At 39.2% G+C, this 19,419-nt stretch overlaps 1 protein-coding gene across 1 annotated transcript in view; it reads left to right on the forward strand.

Moving 5' to 3' along the window:
- Window positions 1–522: 522 nt before the first annotated feature.
- MRPL3 (mitochondrial ribosomal protein L3) overlaps window positions 523–19,419 on the forward strand; it is a 44,450-nt gene continuing 25,553 nt past the window's right edge. The window contains exons 1-6 of the mRNA XM_082839740.1: window positions 523–731; window positions 1,744–1,928; window positions 2,967–3,058; window positions 4,939–5,037; window positions 15,277–15,376; window positions 16,910–16,970. Of these exons, the coding sequence (XP_082695866.1) occupies window positions 640–731; window positions 1,744–1,928; window positions 2,967–3,058; window positions 4,939–5,037; window positions 15,277–15,376; window positions 16,910–16,970 (629 nt within the window). The 5' untranslated portion in view covers window positions 523–639. The remainder of the gene's footprint in view (window positions 732–1,743; window positions 1,929–2,966; window positions 3,059–4,938; window positions 5,038–15,276; window positions 15,377–16,909; window positions 16,971–19,419) is intronic.

The raw sequence follows: 19,419 nt of genomic DNA on the forward strand, positions 1-19,419 counted from the left end.
ACCTTTTATGATTCACCCCTGGAAGTCACACATCATCAACTTGGCCATATTCTACTAGTACATTCCAACCCTGTTTCAGTGCTTACTCTGCCCATCTGCTGGATGTGCTATTTTGGACCAGCACCAAAACTCTAAGTCTGTGTGCCCTCATTTATAATATAAAAATAACAACCTCCCTTCAGGGCTGTTTTGAACGTAAGCCAATGTAAGATTATCAAGCGCTGCTTAGTACAATGAGCTGCCCCACAACAGACATTACTTAGAAGTGATTTCGTTTCCTTAGGAAGACTGTCCCTAGTTCGCCTCATTCTCCTAAAGTTTAAACTCCGAGCATCCTTTTTTTTTCCACCCCTGGAGAGCCGAGTCAGTCAGACCCCACCCTCCCCAGCCGACTCGATCCCGACGTAGGACTATTCAGGAGGCGGAACTCTAGTTCCCGGGGCTCACCTCGGCACCGGCGCGCTTTGCGAACGGACCGGAAGTGGCTCCTCCAGCTCTTCGTCCGAAAGGGCAGTGGGGGGGCGGCCGGTTGGACGGTTCGTGAGTGATCTGCGGACTGGGTCGCCGGCGCTGGGACGCCCTGAAAGCGGAGCGGCGGGGCGCCCGGAGGTGAAGAGGTTGCGCCCTTCCGGCCTAGTCATGCCCGGTTGGAGGCTGCTGGCTCGGACCGGCGCCCGGGTGCTGGACCGCGGCGCGGGCGGCCTGGGCGCTGCCCGGGGCTCGGAGAACAGGTGGGTGCAGAGGACAGACGAGGGTGCGGCGTGGTGCCTGCACCTGTGGCCTCGGGCTGTGGCCTGGCCCGGCGTGGGGTAGGAGGGGGTTCCGTCCAGGCCTGAAGAGTAAGAATCATTGCTCTAAGGACGTGCCCTTTGAAGGATTGGAGGTGTGGGTTTTTTTGCTTTTTAATGCTGATGAGCATTAAAACAAGCATTACCAACAGCAATAATATTATCTGCCAATTAATGAGCGTTTACTGTGTAATAAATGTTCTTTTAGGAACATTAGGCTCCTTACGTCATGTAGCCTCACCTTAGAGCTGCTATCATCCGTTTTACAGATACCATCATTTTCCTGTCCTATCATTATTCCGCTTTGCAGGTAAAAGGGAAGCTTAGAGAAAAGTGATTTGCCCAAGGTCACTTAACTAATAAATGAAAAATTGGGACTCTAGCCTGGATGTATCTACATGCCTACAAAAGAGATAGATCGCAGGAAGATTTACTTCTTTTCCGACCCTCCTGGCAAGAATTACACATCTCTTTCCTGACCTCCGTCCCGTAAGGTATCTCTTGGTGTGTTCAGCTAGTCACAGGTCATGTCTTTTATGGATTTTAGAATTTGCACACCCAGTTTCTTCACCACTCTGAGCCAAGGCCATGTCATTACAGGGGTTTATCAGAGAAAGATCAGTAACCCCACATTTTGTCACCTCTACTGGATGTAAACTGTTAACGTACATGTTCTAGTGGACCTGTGGCTTCTCTTGTCTACATAGGACTACTCTGTTAGAAATCTGTTTATCCCAGAGGAGAAGAGGAAGAACTTTTCCTCCAGGGTAACTATTAACAGTTGAAATATGAGCCCTATTATTATCATGAGGAATGTCAGGGAAAAAACTAGAACAGAATCCAAACCCTTTCCAAAGGCCCTGACTACACTTTCCAACTCATGTGACCTTCCTTCTGTACATTAAGTGGGGAACCTTTTGAATTGTGCTTTGTTTTCTAATTTTTATTTTTACAGAACAGACATCTGGCTTTTGGTTAGAAGTCTCCATGGCAAGAGTGGTACTTGGTGGGATGAGCATCTTTCTGAAGAAAATATTCCCTTTGTTAAGCAGTTGGTCTCTGATGAAAATAAAGCCCAATTAGCAAGTAAACTCTGTCCTCTGAAAGATGAGCCGTGGCCTATACATCCTTGGGAACCAGGTGGTTATTTTGTATATGTTGTGTTCTCATCACCTAATTACTGTCTGACTGGCACGTTTAAAATCATAGTGACTTCTGAATCAATTTATCATCTCTTTAATTTATTTTTCATGTCTTAAGTGTGTCTATTTCATTGTGGTTTGCTTTGCAAGTATATTTCCAGCATCCTAGTCTACTGTTAGTGACTGTCTGATGATCATCAAGACTTCCTCAAGAAACTGCTTTGTAGGTGAAAAGAGAATTGTTCTGCAAACGTTTTCTTGTTTTCTTCAGATGAAAAATAATATAAAATAAATCAGGGAAGAAAAGCTGGAAGAGTGTGATCTAAACTGTAATGTATCACACAGACGTTTGTAGCTGGGGTATTCTGCCACTCCACGCCTGCCAAGCATAACCCCAGAATCAGCTCTGTGTGCCTGGTAGAGTGCTAAATCCATGTGTGGCCAGACCAAAAAGCATAAGGCCTTTCCTGTTCATGGAGTTGTCGTTGGTTGGGGGTTATTGTGGCTGTTGAATTGTTTAATGGCTAGAATTCTTAGTGGAGCAACTTTATCAATTTATGCAACAAATCTAAGTGTCATGGTGGATGCTGACATATTTTAGCAAAATGACCACTTGTGTCATCTCAGTAACTCCAGCTAACTTCTTAGAATTTGAGAAGTAGATGTTCCCTAATTAATGAGGTTGGATATGAATTGATATTAGGAAAGCAAAGCATAATGATGGATTTATCATGCCCTCTATTAATACCACTATTTTAAATACCAGAATATATCAGTTTAACTATTTTCTTTATTTTGTACAGTTTTCTTATATTTTTTATTTTACAGAGATTTATTGAGTACCAGTATATTATGTCAGGTTTGGCTGAAGGCATTTGTATCTGTAAGGAACAGTTGTATTTTACTGTATGAATATATCAGCATGTTTCTTATCTGCTTGCTCCTTACATGAAAGCAAAATTTAGGAAATACCATTGTATCGTGTTGACAAATGTTGAAAAGTCTGTGTGAGTATTGATTTGTTTTTAATTGCCAGGTTCCTCTAGAGTAGGCCTTATTGCAATGAAGTTAGGCATGATGCCCTTATGGACCAAAGATGGTCAGAAGCATGTGGTCACATTACTTCAGGTAAGAAACAGAAGATGTAACAAATCTATGTGTGTGCTGAGATCTATTTGTGCAAACCTAAATGGGCAATATTTGTATCCTGAAACATTTGACTGTGTGGTGAAGAAGAGGTTAAGTCGAGCATAGATACTGTAAAAGAGCTTTACTTCTGATGGTGTCAGTGAATGTTCTCACTCATGCCTGAGTGGTGGCTTTCTTTATACTGGCATTGGGATAACTGGGGCAATTAATTTAAAAAAAAATTGTAACCTAGCTTCTTACAGATCTACTAGTTTAATTCATAATCAGAAAAAATCTCAGTCCCATCTTATTTTCATTTATGGAGTTCTTTCAATTCAAAATTGTAATTTTGATCTCTTTACTAACTCAGAATGTAACACTTTTGTCTGGGGAAGTAGCATTTTGTTCTCTGAGATAAGGTTAAGCTCTAATGCTTAAGAATATAGGCCCTGGAACCAGAATACCTCAAATGTTGGTTCTGCCATTTTCTAGCTGTGTTCCTTGGAACACTGTGTCTTATCTGTAAAAGAATAATTTTATTCTGTAGAAGAAATCACTATGATCTCCCTCAAAGGGTTATTGTGAGGCTTGCACAAGATTCTAAATGTCAAGCACTTAAAATTTAAAACAATATTAAATGTCCAATAAATGTTAGCTGTTATTGTCTTTATCATTATTATAAAAAGATCACTGATAAAGTTGAGACCTTTATTGCCCAGATCACTTTGAACACCTCAGTTCATATTGGAGTCAGGCCTTAGACAAGCGTTTAGGGAGGAGATGGGGAGTAAAATGAGACCTCATGCATGTAAGTGCTTCCAGTGCTGACAGACACAGGTGGCCTGTAAGCCCTTAGTAAGTTTTTACTGACTCTGAATGATCAAGGAAAGGATTATAGTTTCTGGAACTCTACAGAACTTTGGGAGCTTTTAGGAATGATGGGTGAGATTGTAAATTGGTACAGGCTGCTTCAGGAAATAGTTTAGTATTATGGAAAAGTTGAGGTACGTGAACCAGTGGTCTCCCAGTTCCACTCCTGAGTGTTACTAGAAAATGTGAACAGATGATTTATAGCAGCATTACTCTTAATACTCCAAAAGTAGAAATAACTCCCATGTCCATCATGGTAGAATGGGTAAATAAATCATGGTGTATTTACATGATGGAGTGCTGGGTGACAGTGAAAATGGACAGAATAGAGCCGCACACAACAGTATGGGAGAACCTTACCTATAGAATCTTGAGTGAAAGCAGGAAAGTATGGAGGAGTATTTGTGGTCTGACTCCATTTACATAAAGGTTCAACAGGCAGCACTGAACTATAGGATTAAACAATACTTTCAAAGGTAGTAATTATAATGAAAAGTTAAATGATTACCATAAATGTCAAGAGAGGTGGTTATTTCTAGGACAGTTCTTCTCAGACTTTACCTCAGAATCACCTGGAGGGCTTATAAAACACAGGTTCTGATTTAGTAGGTCTTGGCTGAGGCCTGAGAACCTGCGTTTTCACAGAGTTCCCAGGTGACTGATGCTGCTTGCCTGGGGACCACACTTTGAGAGCCACTGCTCTAGGGGTAAAAAGGGTGGGGAGGAGGAATGGGTATGATGGGGGAATTGGGAAGAGACACAGAGGTTTGGGGGATTTTTGACATGCGTAGTGGTTACATGCATATTTTCTTTATAAATACTCATTTTGTTGTATATTTGTGATTTATGCACTTTTCTGTTTGCCTTATATTCAGTATTTGGCAGTGTTTTTTTAAGAGTGTGGTTGGTATGGTGAGATAAGATGGATTGGATGGGCCTCAGTGTGGCTGGTATGTAATGTTAGCATGTGTCCTGGCACATACTTAATATTTTTATGTTTGTTTTTTTAGGTACGAGACTGTCACGTCCTAAAATATACTCCAAAGGAAAATCATAATGGAAAAATGGCAGCCCTGACTGTAGGAGGAAAAACTGTATCACGTTTCCATGTAAGGGTGCACTTTTATTCCTAGAATAGTGCCTTTCATTAGTTTTAGACCTGAATTCTTTGAGATTCTGAATTCTTTTAAGTTTTGAGGATATCCCATAGCCACAGACTTGTCCAGGAGGTGAACTGTGGATTTGGGGGGAGGCAGTCTGATAGAGCTACTGACCCCAGGAGTCTGGGAGACTTTGAGTTTGCTCCAGTACCTCCCTTCACTGTCTGGAACAAGTAACTTCACCTTCTAAGCTTCAGTATTTGCCCAGATGTAAAATGTGGATAAAAATACTACTTACCTAATAAGAGGTTTGGTACCAGTATTATGTGAGACTTTTCACATGTGCCTGGCATGTAACAGACACTCAAAAGATGGTAGCTATTTGATTATTTTGTGGTTGTTTTATGTTTATTTTCATTTTTTTTCTAAATTGTCTCAACTCTTGACTCCAACAGCATGTGAGGATTAATTTTTCATATATTAGAAGTTTTCAGTATTGGGAAGAAAGCTGTGTATGAAGTCACATCAGATTTTTCTGAATAAAGTGTATTTCCCAAGTAGAATACTAATAGAATGCTGAGTTTGTAGTTTAAATGTGAAAAAAATCTGCACAATTAGTATTTTGGGGGGTTTGGGGATGACTAAAAGCAGAGAATGCCTTTCTAGAAATGGTGATGGTTTTCACTAATGGCTGCTAAAACATCTTTAGGTTTACTAAAATGTTGCTTGTCTCTAGATTAACATTTTTCCATTATAAATTATTTATGAAATGAACATGAATGAAAGTTAGGAGACAACCTGTTCTGTGCAGCTGTCAAAACTAACAAGTGTTTATCGATTGCCTCCTATTTCCTTGTCATAGTTAACTTTTGAGCACTTATTACATGCTGGGTATGTAGGCATTAAGTCTTTTACGTTTATTAACTTACTCTTTCAGACTCTAAAGATAACGAAGTTAAGTAACTCCCTCAGGGACACCCACCAATAAGAGGTAGAGTGACAGTTAGACTCTGAAAGCCTTACTTTGTTAATTGTGTCTTGATATCCACCCTTTGGGAATACATAGGGAAGGTGGACTAATAAATTGACTATCTCAACACAGTACTATAAATGCAACAAGCACATTAGCCAACTCTGCTTGTGGGAATTCTAGGAAGTTTCACAGGGAGAAGATCAGAAAGGAGGGTGGGTGCTAAAGGCATGCCAGGCAGAGTGGGCTCTGCAGAAGCAGATGCATGGAAGAGCATTGGTGCTTGGTAAGAGAAGGGCCATGTGTCTGGATCTTAGTGTGCAGTCGGGGAGAATGTGATAAAGGTGTGACAGGTGGGGTTGTCAGGATGGAGGGCTAACAAGTTTAGACCTCATCTTGTAAACTTTGAGGAACTTTCTGAATTCTTTAACCAGGGCAGTGGTCAAATTGTTATCATGGTTAACTAAATTAGAAGATGCCAGGTGCAGGGAGTACGTTTAGGAGGTTGTTTTAAGCCCTCAGGGAGAGTTGATAAAAGTCTTTTGCCCCAGAGCAGTTGCATTGGGCTTGGAAGAGGCAGGGGTTATAAAAGACCAGGTGAGTGTGAGCCTGTGGGAAGAGAACCCAGCAGGTCAGTGCTCATGCCATGACTTGGGACAGGGACAAGGAAAGGGTTGCTTTGGAGGAAAGACGTGTTTGAAGTGTTTTAGAAAGTCCAGGTGGAATTGTCCTATCAGTATATACTGATCAGCAAATTGGCGCTGATTGGAGTCCTATGGTTTAATAGGCCTATCTCGTAAGTATTAGAGGACTTAGCTATTTTTGCATATTATGGTAGTATAGTTAGTTTATTTTTCATTAAGCCTTCATAGTAATATCTGCTATTCCTGACAGATTATTGCCTAATAATTACAGGGTTCAGATAATACCACAGTAATTAAAAGCACAATGTGATATTTTGGGAAACATTTTTTAAAAATGCCAAATGTTTGAATTTTTAAGTGTGTAAATATCTGCCCAACTTCCTGTGAATCATGTGAACAGTTCTTCAGTTTGATAGACACCTCTGTTTTCTAATTGATTGTATTTCTGTGTTTTGTTAGGACTGTCATCTTTATTTCATTACCAATTTTGTAAATTTATGACTCTACAGCCTTGGTATTTGTAAGTCAGGTGTCCTGTTGGGATAATCCATTCTGCTCCAGCGGATTTGTGAACATTACTTCCTTGGGACTGTGCGATAGTGGGAAATGAGTGGACCTGAGATCAAAAGAGCTGAGTTCTTCCATGGCTGCCAGTAGCTCCTTCACTCCACCTTTTTGAACAGCCATTTTCTTACCCATGAAGACAAGGAATTGGACTTGATGGTCTGTGACTTCTCTCCCAGTTCTAAGTCTCACGTTGGTTCTCAAATATTTTAGTTTTTAAGAAAAAACAAAAGTTCCCCTCCAAAAATGAACTTGTCAGCTCAATTTATTCTATTTTACTTAGTGATAAAGATAATCTTATTGATGAAGTCTTATTAACATAATAACTAGGGCTTCCCTTGAGGCGCAGTGGTTGAGAGTGCACCTGCCGATGCAGGGGATACGGGTTCGTGCCCCGGTCCGGGAAGATCCCACATGCTGCGGAGTGGCTGGGCCTGTGAGCCATGGCCGCTGAGCCTGCACGTCTGGAGCCTGTGCTCCGCAACGGGAGAGGCCACAACAATGAGAGGCCCACGTACCGCAAAAAAATAAATAAATAACATAATAACTAAACTATTACAGAAACGATAGTACTTTTATTTCTACTTTGATATTTGAGACTCTGGTTTTCATACCTTAAGCTTTATCTCACCAGTGAATATATAGCACAGCAGGGTGATTTGGATGCTGTATTCTTATACTGTGGTGAATTTTAACCACTTATCTGACATAAACTTTTAAGACTGTTCACTACTCTGGTATAGAAGTGCTACAGAGGCCCTTTTATTCTTCAAGATATTATTTTTCTAGGACCAGAGGTCATGTATTATAATATTAAGAAAAAAGTTTTGTCTTTGAATGACTTTTCATCAGAATAGGATGTGAAAATGAAGGTCTAGAATTCTTTAAAAGTAAAGCATTTTGGTTCAGAAAGGAAAAAGATTTTTGAAACTAAAGGTATACAAACTTTCTCTTGCACATTGTAACCCTCAGGGAAACTGCAGGTAGATTGATTATAGAGGGTTTGAGAGAGAGAAGAGACACCTATGAATAGGTAATATTAAATAGTTAAGCATTCTAAAATGAGTTGATTGAATCAGTTTTATTTTTAATAGGGCTAGAATGTTATTTTTTTTTTAATCTGTAAAGAATTTATGCCTCCAAGAAACTAGACTGCTTTGCTTTTGCTATTTGTGTACCTTATAATAAATAAAAACTGATGTGGTACATAGTGTTTTTGAATAAGGAAGCTAGGTGGCCTTAAAGTTGGTTAAATCAATTCATCTTAGGAGCAGAGCATTTTGATTGTGAGGAGGATAATTGCAGAGAACTCTGAAGAGGGAGGAAAAAAATGCAACCTCATAGATAGGATTATCCAAGTGTGACTCTGCTGTCAGTCTTTTAAATTGCCTTTTGAAATCATTTATTTGGAAGTTAGAGGAAAAAAAGCCCTTTGTTACACTGCTGTTGACTCAACTCAACTTGAACATCTGGTTTTTCTCAGGGCAGATACCCAATTAGTTTTATGATATTTTGATTTTAAAAGAAAAAAATTATTCACTTTTAGTGAAATTGGAAGATAATCAGGAAGTATGTATTACCTTTGTCCTTTTTATGTCTCAGTCTATAGTTACTTAGTCAAGATGTTTATCTTGTCCATTTTGTATTACTAAAAAAAATACAGGATTTTTCTCATAAGCCTCCTGGAATACTTATAAACCAATATTAATAAAATAATGTTTTTAAGTTACCAGGTGGAATATGTGAAGGTCAAAAATAAAATTGAAGCCTGTTCTAAAATTTAATAAATCTGAATCCAGTACATCAGGAAAATAATTTTAAGGATCCACATTTTTAAAATTTTTATTGAAGTTTAATTGACCTAAAACACTGTTAGTTCCAGATACACAACATAGTGATTCAGTATTTCTGTACGTTACAAAATGATCCTCACAGTTACCATCTGTCACCATACAAAGTTATTACAATATTATTGACTATATTCCCCATGCTGTACATTTCATCCTCCTGACTCATTTATTTTGTAACTGGAAGTTTACCTCTTAACCTCCCTCACTTATTTTACTCATCCCGTCTACCCCATCCTCCTCTGACAACCACCTGTTTGTTCGCTGTATCTATGAGTCTGTTTCTGTTTTGTTACCTTTGTTCATTTGTTTTTTAGATTCCACATATAAGTGAAATCACATGGTGTTTATCTTTCTCCATCTGACTTATTTCACTTTGCATAATATCTTCTAGACCCATCCATGTTGTTGCAGGCAAGATTTCTTTTTTTTATGGCTGAGTAATATTCCATTTTGTGTGTGTGTGTGTGTGTGTGTGTGTGTGTGTGTGTGTGTGTGTGTGTACACATATATACACATCTTTATCCATTCATCTAGCATTGGATACTTAGGTCACTTTCATATCTTAGCTATTGTAAATAACACTGTGATGAACATAGATGTGCATATATGTTTTCGTATTAGTGTTTTTGTTTTCTTTGGAAGAATACCCAGAAATAGAGTAACTAAATTATATGGTATTTCTATTTTTAATTTTTGAGCAACCTCCATACTGTTTTCTGTAGTGGCTGCACCAATTTACATATCTGCCAACCGTGTGCAAGGGTTCCCTTTTCTCTGCATCCTCTCCAAAACTTGTTGTTTCTTGTCTTTTTGATAATAGCCATTCTGACAGGTGGGAGGCAATATCTCATTGTGGTTTATGTGCATTTCCCTGATGATTAGTGATGTTGAGAATGTTTTTTCAAGTGTCTTGGTCATTTGTATGTCTTTGGAAAAATGTCTATTCTTGTCTTCTGCTTATTTGTTAATTGAGTTGTTGGGTTTCTTTTGCTGTCAAATTGTATGAATTCCTTGTATATTTTGGATTTTGACCCCTTATCAGCTATATCTTTTGTGGATATCTTCTTCCATTCAGTAGGTGGTCTTTTTGTCTTAATAGTTTCCTTCACTTTTTAGTTTGATGTAGTTTCATTTATTTATTTTTGCTTTTGTTTCCCTTGCGTGAGGAGACATCCAAAAAAATTTTACCAAGATCTAGGTCAAAGATTGTACTACCTATGTTTTCTTCTAGGAGTTTTATGGTTTCAGGTCTTATTACATTTAAGTCTTTAATCCATTTTGAGTTTATTTTTGTATATGATATGAGAAAGCGGTCCAGTTTGATTCTTCTGCATGTAGCTTTCCAGTTTTCCCAACAACATTTATTGAAGAGGCTGTCTTTTCCCCATTGTATTTTCTTGCCTCTTTTGTCATAGATTAGTTGACCATTTAAGTGTGGGTTTATTTCTGGGCTCTCTCTTCTGTTCTATTGATCTGTGTGTCTCTTTTTGTGCCAGTACCATACTGCTTTGATTACTGTAGCATTGTGATATAGTTTGAAATCAGGGAGCATGATACCTCCAGCTTTGTTCTTCTTTCTCAAAATTGTTTTGTCTATTCTGGGTCTTTTGTGTTTCCATACAAATTTTAGGATTTTTTGTTTTGGTTCTGTGAACAATGTCATTGGTATTTTGATAGGGATTGCATTGAATCTTTACATTGCCTTGAGTAGTATGACTATTTTAACAGTATTAATTCTTCCAGTCCATTAGCATGGTATATCTTTCCATTTCTCTGTGTCATCTTCACTTTCTTTCATCAGTGTCTTTTAGTTGTCCAAGTGTCTTTTACCTCCTTGGTTAGATTTATTCCTAGGTATTTTATTTTTTTGATAATTTGCAATTGCAAGTGGGATTGTTTTCTAAATTTCTCTTTCTGATAGTTCATTGTTAGTGCATAGAAAAACAACAGGTTTCTATATATTAATTTTGTATCCTGCCACTTTACTGAATTCATTTATTCTAATGGTTTTTTTGATGGCATCTTTTAAGATTTTCCATATATAGTATCATGTCATCTGCAAACAGTGATAGTTTTATTTCTTCCCTTTCAGTCTGGATTTCTTTTTATTTCTTTTTCAAGGAGCCACATTTTTAAATGAACTTTTGTGTTTGCTTTTGTGGAAGAAGTGAGTATGACTGAGGATGAAAAGCAGGGGCCTTGGTAAAAGCGATGTTGAATATCAGTCTTAGATTTCAGCATATGGGAAGTGAAACCATAAAGAATGACTGGAGTGAATGTATGTTATCACTGTTGGAAGAAAGGATAGCTTCCCGAGGGGACTCTGTGAGGTAGAGAACAATATTCTGTGGACATCCGGAGCAGAGCTGTTCACTATTTGTTGCACAGTCCCACTGGGGGGCTCCAGGGAGATTCTTGGGGGGCTGCGGACTGATCCAAACACTAAAGTTCTCTGCTTATAGGCCAATGCCACCCAATTTCATGTCAGCTGAGGACAGCCTACTCAGTAAGTTATAAAGGGGCACAGTTCTTATTTCAAACTGAAATTAGCAAGTACCTGAAGTTTGCTGCATATTCAAATACATGTTCTTCAGATAAGTGTGGCTTATCACTGGACCTGGGACTAGACATGTATTTAACAGACTTTCAGTGAGCTTTGGAAGTACATAGCGGGGGGAGAATATAGGCCAACAGACTGGCCTGGGCAGGCACAGGTAAGCATACGTAGAGTACTGTGGCTCATTGGGGTCCTGCAGGTGCTTCATTTAGGATCAGAGGGGAAGCAGAGGGAGAGGGAACAGCAGGAAGATAAATATTATTGCTTATATTCTCATGAAAGAGGCTCTTCACATCAGGAAGTGGTACAGCTTTTTTGGTAAGTCTTACAGTATCTATATCAAGAGTTAAGAATTAAAACAGAAAAAAAGACAACAGGACATTATGGTAAGGAAATAAGTTGTCCATAAAGTTTTCTATTCAAGGATATTTTCTATTCAAGGATATTTACAATAGCAGAACGAAAAAGCAGGGGTGGAGGGAAGAGCAGACAGTAGGACCTGCGAGGAGCTGGGGATGGAGCAGCCACTACAGTCTCTGCTCTCTAGAAGCTTACATTTTGGTGGGCTTGGGGGTGAGACAGGGAAGCTATTGCACAGAAGATAAACAATTAAAAAATGTGTATTGTGACAGATGGAGGGAAGTGCTTTGAAGATTAATAAAGTGTGCTAAGGGCATTGCAAGAGACAGAAAGTGGTGCTATTTTAGGTAGAATAATCAGGAAAGGTAAGTTGATATTTGGGTGAAGACCTGAATGAAGTGAGAGAGCATTATACAGAAATGAGAGAGCATTATATATATATATACATTATATATATATATACAGAAGTACATTATATATATATATACAGAAGTGAGAGAGCATTATACAGAGCATTATACAGAAATCTGGCAGAGGCGTGAGGAGAGACATAAGTGAGGGAGGTTAAGAGGTACAGACTTCCAGTTGCAAAATAAATGAGTCATGGGTATGAAATATACAGTGTGGGGAATATAGTCAGTAACTACGTAATATCTTTGTATGTGACAGGTGGTAACTAGACTTATAGTGATCATTGTGTAATAGAAATATTGCATCACTTTGTTTTGCACCAGGAGCTCACAGTGTTATAGGTCAATTATACTTCAACAAACAAATTCATAGAAAAAGATTTCAGTTTTGTGGTTACCAGAGGCAGGTGATGGAGGAGGGGGAATTGGATGAAGGCAGTCAAAAGGTACAAATTTCCAGTTATAAGGTAAATAAATACTAGGGATATATGTACAACATGATAAATATAATTAACACTGCTGTACATTATATGTGAAAGTTAAGAGTAAATCCTAAGAGTTTTCATCACAAAGAAAAAATTTGTTTTCGTTTCCTTTAATTTTTTATCTATATGAGATGATGGATGCTCACTAAACTTATTGTGATGATCTTTCCATGATGTGTGTAAGTCAGGTCGTTATTCTGTGTACCTATAATAGTGAGGCAGACATTTTCTGCAGTTGTAAATAGCATAAGACTATGGAGAGGAAAAGGTAAAGGGAAAAAAATCTGGCAGAATGGCATTCCAGGCAGGGGGACCAGTATGTGCAAAGGACCTGAGGCTGTTGTTTAGTGAGTTCTTAGACTGGTAAGGAGCACATTGTCCCCGAGGCAGGGCAAGCTGGGAGGAGAGTAGGTGGTGTAGAACCTTGGAAACCATGGTGAGGACTTAGGACTCGATTCTTCTGCACAAGATGCAGGCCATCGTGGAGACTAATGTAACTTGAGTTTAGAAGGATCATGCCAGCCTGTGAATGGAGAACATACCAGGGCGTCAGGAGTATAGAAGTTGGAGACGTGGTAGGAAGCTACTGAAATAATCCAGACGATATACGGCTGGCTGGGGTCGGGGTGAGAAGTGGCTGATGTGGGCTATGTGTTTAAATAGAGGCTACAGGAATGGCTGATGGATGGACATGGGATGTGAGAAAGAGAAGAGTTGTAGATGACCATAGAATTTTTGGTCTAAACAGAAGTATGGAGCTGCTGTTTATTGAGATTGGAAAGACGAGGAGAGCAGGCGTGGCGGGGCAGGAGCGTGTTGAGTTCAAGTTTAGACGTGTTAAACTTGAGTTGTTGTGTGACATCAAAGTGAAATGTTGACTTGGCAATTGGGCAGAAAAATTTGTAGTTCAGAGTAGAATTTGGGGTGGATGTTAGAAAAGTGGGTCATTAGCCTGTGAAAGAACCAGGGAGTAGTAGCTGGAAGTGGAGTGGAGGCCTTCCAAGGAGAGAGCAGCTCCCTGTGCCAAGCAGTGCTCATGGTGACCAGGGCATTTGGTGATTTTGACCAGCACGTCCCATTGAGTACGAGGGGCTGGAAGCCCCTGATGAAAGCCTTGTCGTGGGCAGGCACAGAAAGATAGCTGGAGGAGATAATGTGGCCAAGGAAAGGTTTGTGTTTTAATGTGAGTTATTGTGATTCTTTTATGCTGCTAGGAAAGTTCGAGTGGAAAGGGGGAAATTGTTGATTAAGAAGATGGTGGGGACAGTTTCAGGAGTAAAGCCACTGAGTAGGTGAGAGGAGGTAGGAGTCAGTACACAGTGAAGGATTTGGCTTTAGTAAGAACATGGACAGTTCATCTGTTATTGTGGTTCCCAGCCCCAGATTCACATCAGAACCATATGGAGTGCTGAAAATACACTGACACCTGGATGCCCTCTTAGACCGGTGAAGTTACAGCCTCCAAGCTGAGGCCTTGGCCTTGGTGTTCTCTGAAAGCTTCCCATGTGCCTCTTGTGCACCTGGAGTGGGGTGGGAGGGTGATGATTGATTTGGTGGTAAAAGCTTGGGGAAGGGCTCTCGATTCTTCTGTTTTTTTCAGTGCAATAAGAAGCAACATTATCAGCTCAAAGCAGGGAGAAGGAGGGGAGAATGCTGGAGGTTTTAAGAGGTTGTGGCGGAGCTGCCTTGGGGAGTGAGAGGGATTTAACAGGGGAATGTGGGTTGGCCAGACCACACTGGCACTCACTGTGAAGTCTGATTGTACATTTGAATGTGACTTGTCATGTTTCCTCCCAGCTGCTTGGACACAGCAGGGAAATTAGAGTCAAATTTCCCAAGATTGGGGTTCTTGATACAGACTGTCTCCAGTCAAAATCCAAATATGAGGACTTCCCTGGTGGCGCAGTGGTTGGGAGCCCGCCTGCCGATGCAATGGACACGGGTTCGTGCCCCGGTCCGGGAAGATCCCACATGCCGCAGAGCAGCTGGGCCCGTGGGCCATGGCTGCTGAGCCTGCATGTCCGGAGCCTGCGTGTCCAGAGCCTGTGCTTTGCAGCGGAAGAGGCCACGGCAGTGAGAGGCCCGCGTACCGCAAAAGAAAAAAAAAAAATCCAAATATGAGCATGACTGTATTTCTTTTCCTGTGGAACAAAAGTCTTTCCCCGTATACTTTGAGCTACACTATGCCAGTTCTTTATATGAGCTATGCTATGCCAATTCTGAGTGTGATGGATGAAAATCTCACCTCCCTTAATTAAGGGCTATAGAGTACTCTTTTGTTCATTGGGGAAGCAGAGTGCTCTTTAATTTGTTTTCCTGGAGTGTTAGTAACTTAGTTTAGATCTCTAGGCATTAAATTCCACTTTTTGTAATTAATGTGTTACTTATATGTGCTGCTTTTCCTCTAGAAATCTACATCTATATTGGAATTTTACCGAGAACTTGGATTGCCACCAAAACAGAAAGTTAAAATCTTTAATGTAACAGATAATGCTGTAATTAAGCCAGGTAATCTGAGGTCGGGGAGAAGAGGGAGGTAAAAATACCCAAATATGTGATTTGTTTAATGTAAGCCCTTTCAATAAAGCTGAATTCACAATACAAAGTCCCAAACATTTATTTTTAAATATAGAACTGTAACTGATTTAATCACTAGGGACAAACAAGTCTTTTTCTTTTTTAAGTGGAAAGAACTGTAGAGAATTCTTTGTTTTCCATGAAAGAGGGAGGAACACTTTTGTTTTTAATGTACGGAGAGTTTCACATTTGGAAAAGCCACTCCAAATAAATAAACGAACTTTTAAAATGTGAAGTTCACTGTTTGTAGGCTGGCATTTTATTAAGTGAAGAATAGACCCTCACTGAGATAGGATAATTTGAGAAAATGTAGCCTGAAACAGGAAAATGACTGACCATAGCACCTTGAAAAAGTAAGATTTGGCACTATGATTATATTGGTTCATATAGTTAATGGCATTTTGATGTCTTTGGACTTCAGAAAAGCTCCCTATCTCTTGAACTTGAGTTCTCTAACAAGTAGACTGTAGAAGGATGTTTTAAGATTTGATATTTTAATACCTGAACTGAATTTCTTGAAGTAGAATACAATTGCAATAGGCCTTATTAATAGGGGCAGTAGAGTCAGCCTTGATATAACTTAGAATTGAAGGTATTTTTTGAAGTGCAAGTTTTTCATCTTTGAGGTAAAGTACATGGAATTAAACTAACAAGTATAAAAATTAAGTCCACATTAACTTTGGCTGTAGCACAAACCATATGATATTTTTTGTGTGTGGGGGTGAAAAATGGTCAAATATCAGCAGTTCAGGTCATTCAACCTCGTAGAAATTCGGTCACTTTTTAATCTCCCCTATTTTTTCTTAAATGAAGGTTTTTCTCTGCCCATATAAATCCACGTTGGGTCCTACCTTAAGGACACTAAACCTACAGCACTTTACTCCCTGTTTTAAACAAACAAAAATAGCTTTTGATTACATTCTCTACTACATTGGTTCCAGCTTTAAAAGAAAAGTCTTTTACTGGATGATGTTAATGTTGATTCCTATTTTGGGATAACTTGTCTCCAATAGGAAAAAAAAAAAAAGACTTGATCCAGCCCCAGTGCTTTTTGAGTCATTCTCTTATTTTTATTTTCCTTATTTGAAATAGGAAATACATCTTAACATATTGTTATTCACAGAAACAACCAAGAATCTCATGTATTTACCAGCAGGAACAGTGTTGTCACAGGAGTTGCCTGTTTCAGCCTCTGTGAAGGCACAAGCGCACCAGTGGCCGTGGGCTGTTGGCCACTCCAGCACCACGTGCCCCATACTTCAGCCTACATACAGTCCATTAAAATACATTTGTTGAGCAGTTTTATTATTTTATTGTTGACATTTCTAATAATTAAAATTGCAGAAGAGACTCTCCTGACATTTTGAAATCTGATAGCTAGAAGGCTTCCTGTATGTAGTTTACGTTTAATGAAGTTGTTTTTGGGCTGATTTCATACTGATTTTTTGTTTTCTTTTCATAAAGGCACTCCTCTTTATGCTGCTCACTTTCGCCCAGGACAGTATGTGGATGTCACGGCCAAAACGTAGGTCCACGTAACAGGTTTTTTCCTTTTGTTTTCTTTGTATATTAAAAAACAGCAGAGTGAGTGAAAGAAGTGCAGCCTTTCAAAGTCAGTGAATAAAGGATAAGTAACCATTATTCTCATTCATAACTCTAATCCTTAATGTTACTGATGGTACTGGTTTTTAAATTGCACCGAATTAGCTGTATGTGAAGAGTTCACTTTGGGTTACTGCTTTTAAACTGAGATGTGTGCTTCTTGAGATGGGATTAAGAGAAAGGTCCATTACTGAGTTCCCACAAGGAACTCATGTTCCTTGTGAGCTGGGCCCACATCTGTTTGAAGACCAAAGGCGGCATTTGGTTTGTTGGTGAAAGATAAGGGAAGCAGTTAGATTACAAACATCTTGCACTATTTGCGATAGTTGTGCTTAAGGTTCCCCTAAGGTAACTAACTGTATAAAGCGTTTGTGGAACTGTGTTAAAATCCTATCATGAGCTGAAAGAAGAAATAGGATTACACCTTAGGCGTCTTCAACAGCATGGCATCATCTCTTAGCACTAGAAGAGACCTCTTCCATAAAAGCAAAATATTTTGTCATGTGTAAACAAGGGTTCAAATTTGGTAGAAATTAACACTTAATTTTCACTCTAACAGAAATGCTGACTTTGAATCATACTTATGTTGGGTGGTGGTATTTGGGGTACTGTAGTTTTTTTTTAATATCTTACCGTCTGTTAAGATAAGCCCAGTACTGGCTAGATAATCTCCAGGAAACTTTAAATCTTACAGAAGTATTTTTTCAAAAATCAGTTGAGATTATCTCACTATGGAATGAAGTCACCAAGCCTTTAAATATGTTTATATAGAAATTGTTCAGGCCATGCACATATGGTCACCTTATCTTTGATAAAAGGAGGCAGGAATGTACAGTGGAGAAAGGACAGCCTCTTCAATAAGTGGTGCTGGGAAAACTGGACAGGTACATGTAAAAGTATGAGATTAGATCACTCCCTAACACCATACACAAAAATAAGCTCAAAATGGATTAAAGACCTAAATGTAAGGCCAGAAACTATCAAACTCTTAGAGGAAAACATAGGCAGAACACTCTATGACATAAATCACAGCAAGATCCTTTTTGACCCACCTCCTAGAGAAATGGAAATAAAAACAAAAATAAACAAATGGGACCTAATGAAACTTCAAAGCTTCTGCGCAGCAAAGGAAACCATAAACAAGACCAAAAGACAACCCTCAGAATGGGAGAAAATATTTGCAAATGAAGCAACTGACAAAGGATTAATCTCCAAAATTTATAAGCAACTCATGCAGCTCAATAACAAAAAAACAAACAACCCAATCCAAAAATGGGCAGAAGACCTAAATAGACATTTCTCCAAAGAAGATATACAGACTGCCAACAAACACATGAAAGAATGCTCAACATCATTAATCATTAGAGAAATGCAAATCAAAAGTACAATGAGATATCATCTCACACCAGTCAGAATGGCCATCATCAAAAAATCTAGAAACAATAAATGCTGGAGAGGGTGTGGAGAAAAGGGAACCCTCTTGCACTGTTGGTGGGAATGTAAATTGATACAGCCACTGTGGAGAACAGTATGGAGGTTCCTTAAAAAACTACAAATAGAACTACCATATGACCCAGCAATCCCACTACTGGGCATATACCCTGAGAAAACCATAATTCAAAAAGAGTCATGTACCAAAATGTTCATTGCAGCTCTATTTACAGTAGCCCAGAGATGGAAACAACCTAAGTGTCCATCATCGGATGAATGGATAAAGAAGATGTGGCACATATATACAGTGGAATATTACCCAGCCATAAAAAGAAATGAAATTGAGCTATTTGTAATGAGGTGGATAGACCTGGAGTCTGTCATACAGAGTGAAGTAAGTCAGAAAGAGAAAGACAAATACTGTATGCTAACACATATATATGGAATTTAAGAAAAAAAAATGTCATGAAGAACCTAGGGGTAAGATAGGAATAAAGACACAGACCTACTAGAGAAAGGACTTGAGGATATGGGGAGGGGGAAGGGTAAGCTGTGGCAAAGTGAGAGAGTGGCATGGACATATATACACTACCAAATGTAAGGTAGATAGCTAGTGGGAAGCAGCTGCATAGCACAGGGAGATCAGCTCGGTGCTTTGTGACCACCTGGAGGGGTGGGATAGGAAGGGAGACACAAGAGGGAAGAGATATGGGAACATATGTATATGTATAACTGATTCACTTTGTTATAAAGCAGAAACTAACACGCCATTGTAAAGCAATTATACTCTAATAAACAAGTTAAAAAAAAAAGGAGAAATTGTTCAGGGACTTCCCTCGTGGCTCAATGGTTAAGAATCCACCTGCCAATTCAGGGGATACGGGTTCGAGCCCTGGTCTAGGAAGATCCCACATGCTGTGGAGCAACTAAGCCCGTGCGCC

Source organism: Leucopleurus acutus, assembly GCF_964270905.1.
Source record: "Leucopleurus acutus genome assembly, chromosome: 5".
Lineage (NCBI taxonomy): Eukaryota > Metazoa > Chordata > Mammalia > Artiodactyla > Delphinidae > Leucopleurus > Leucopleurus acutus.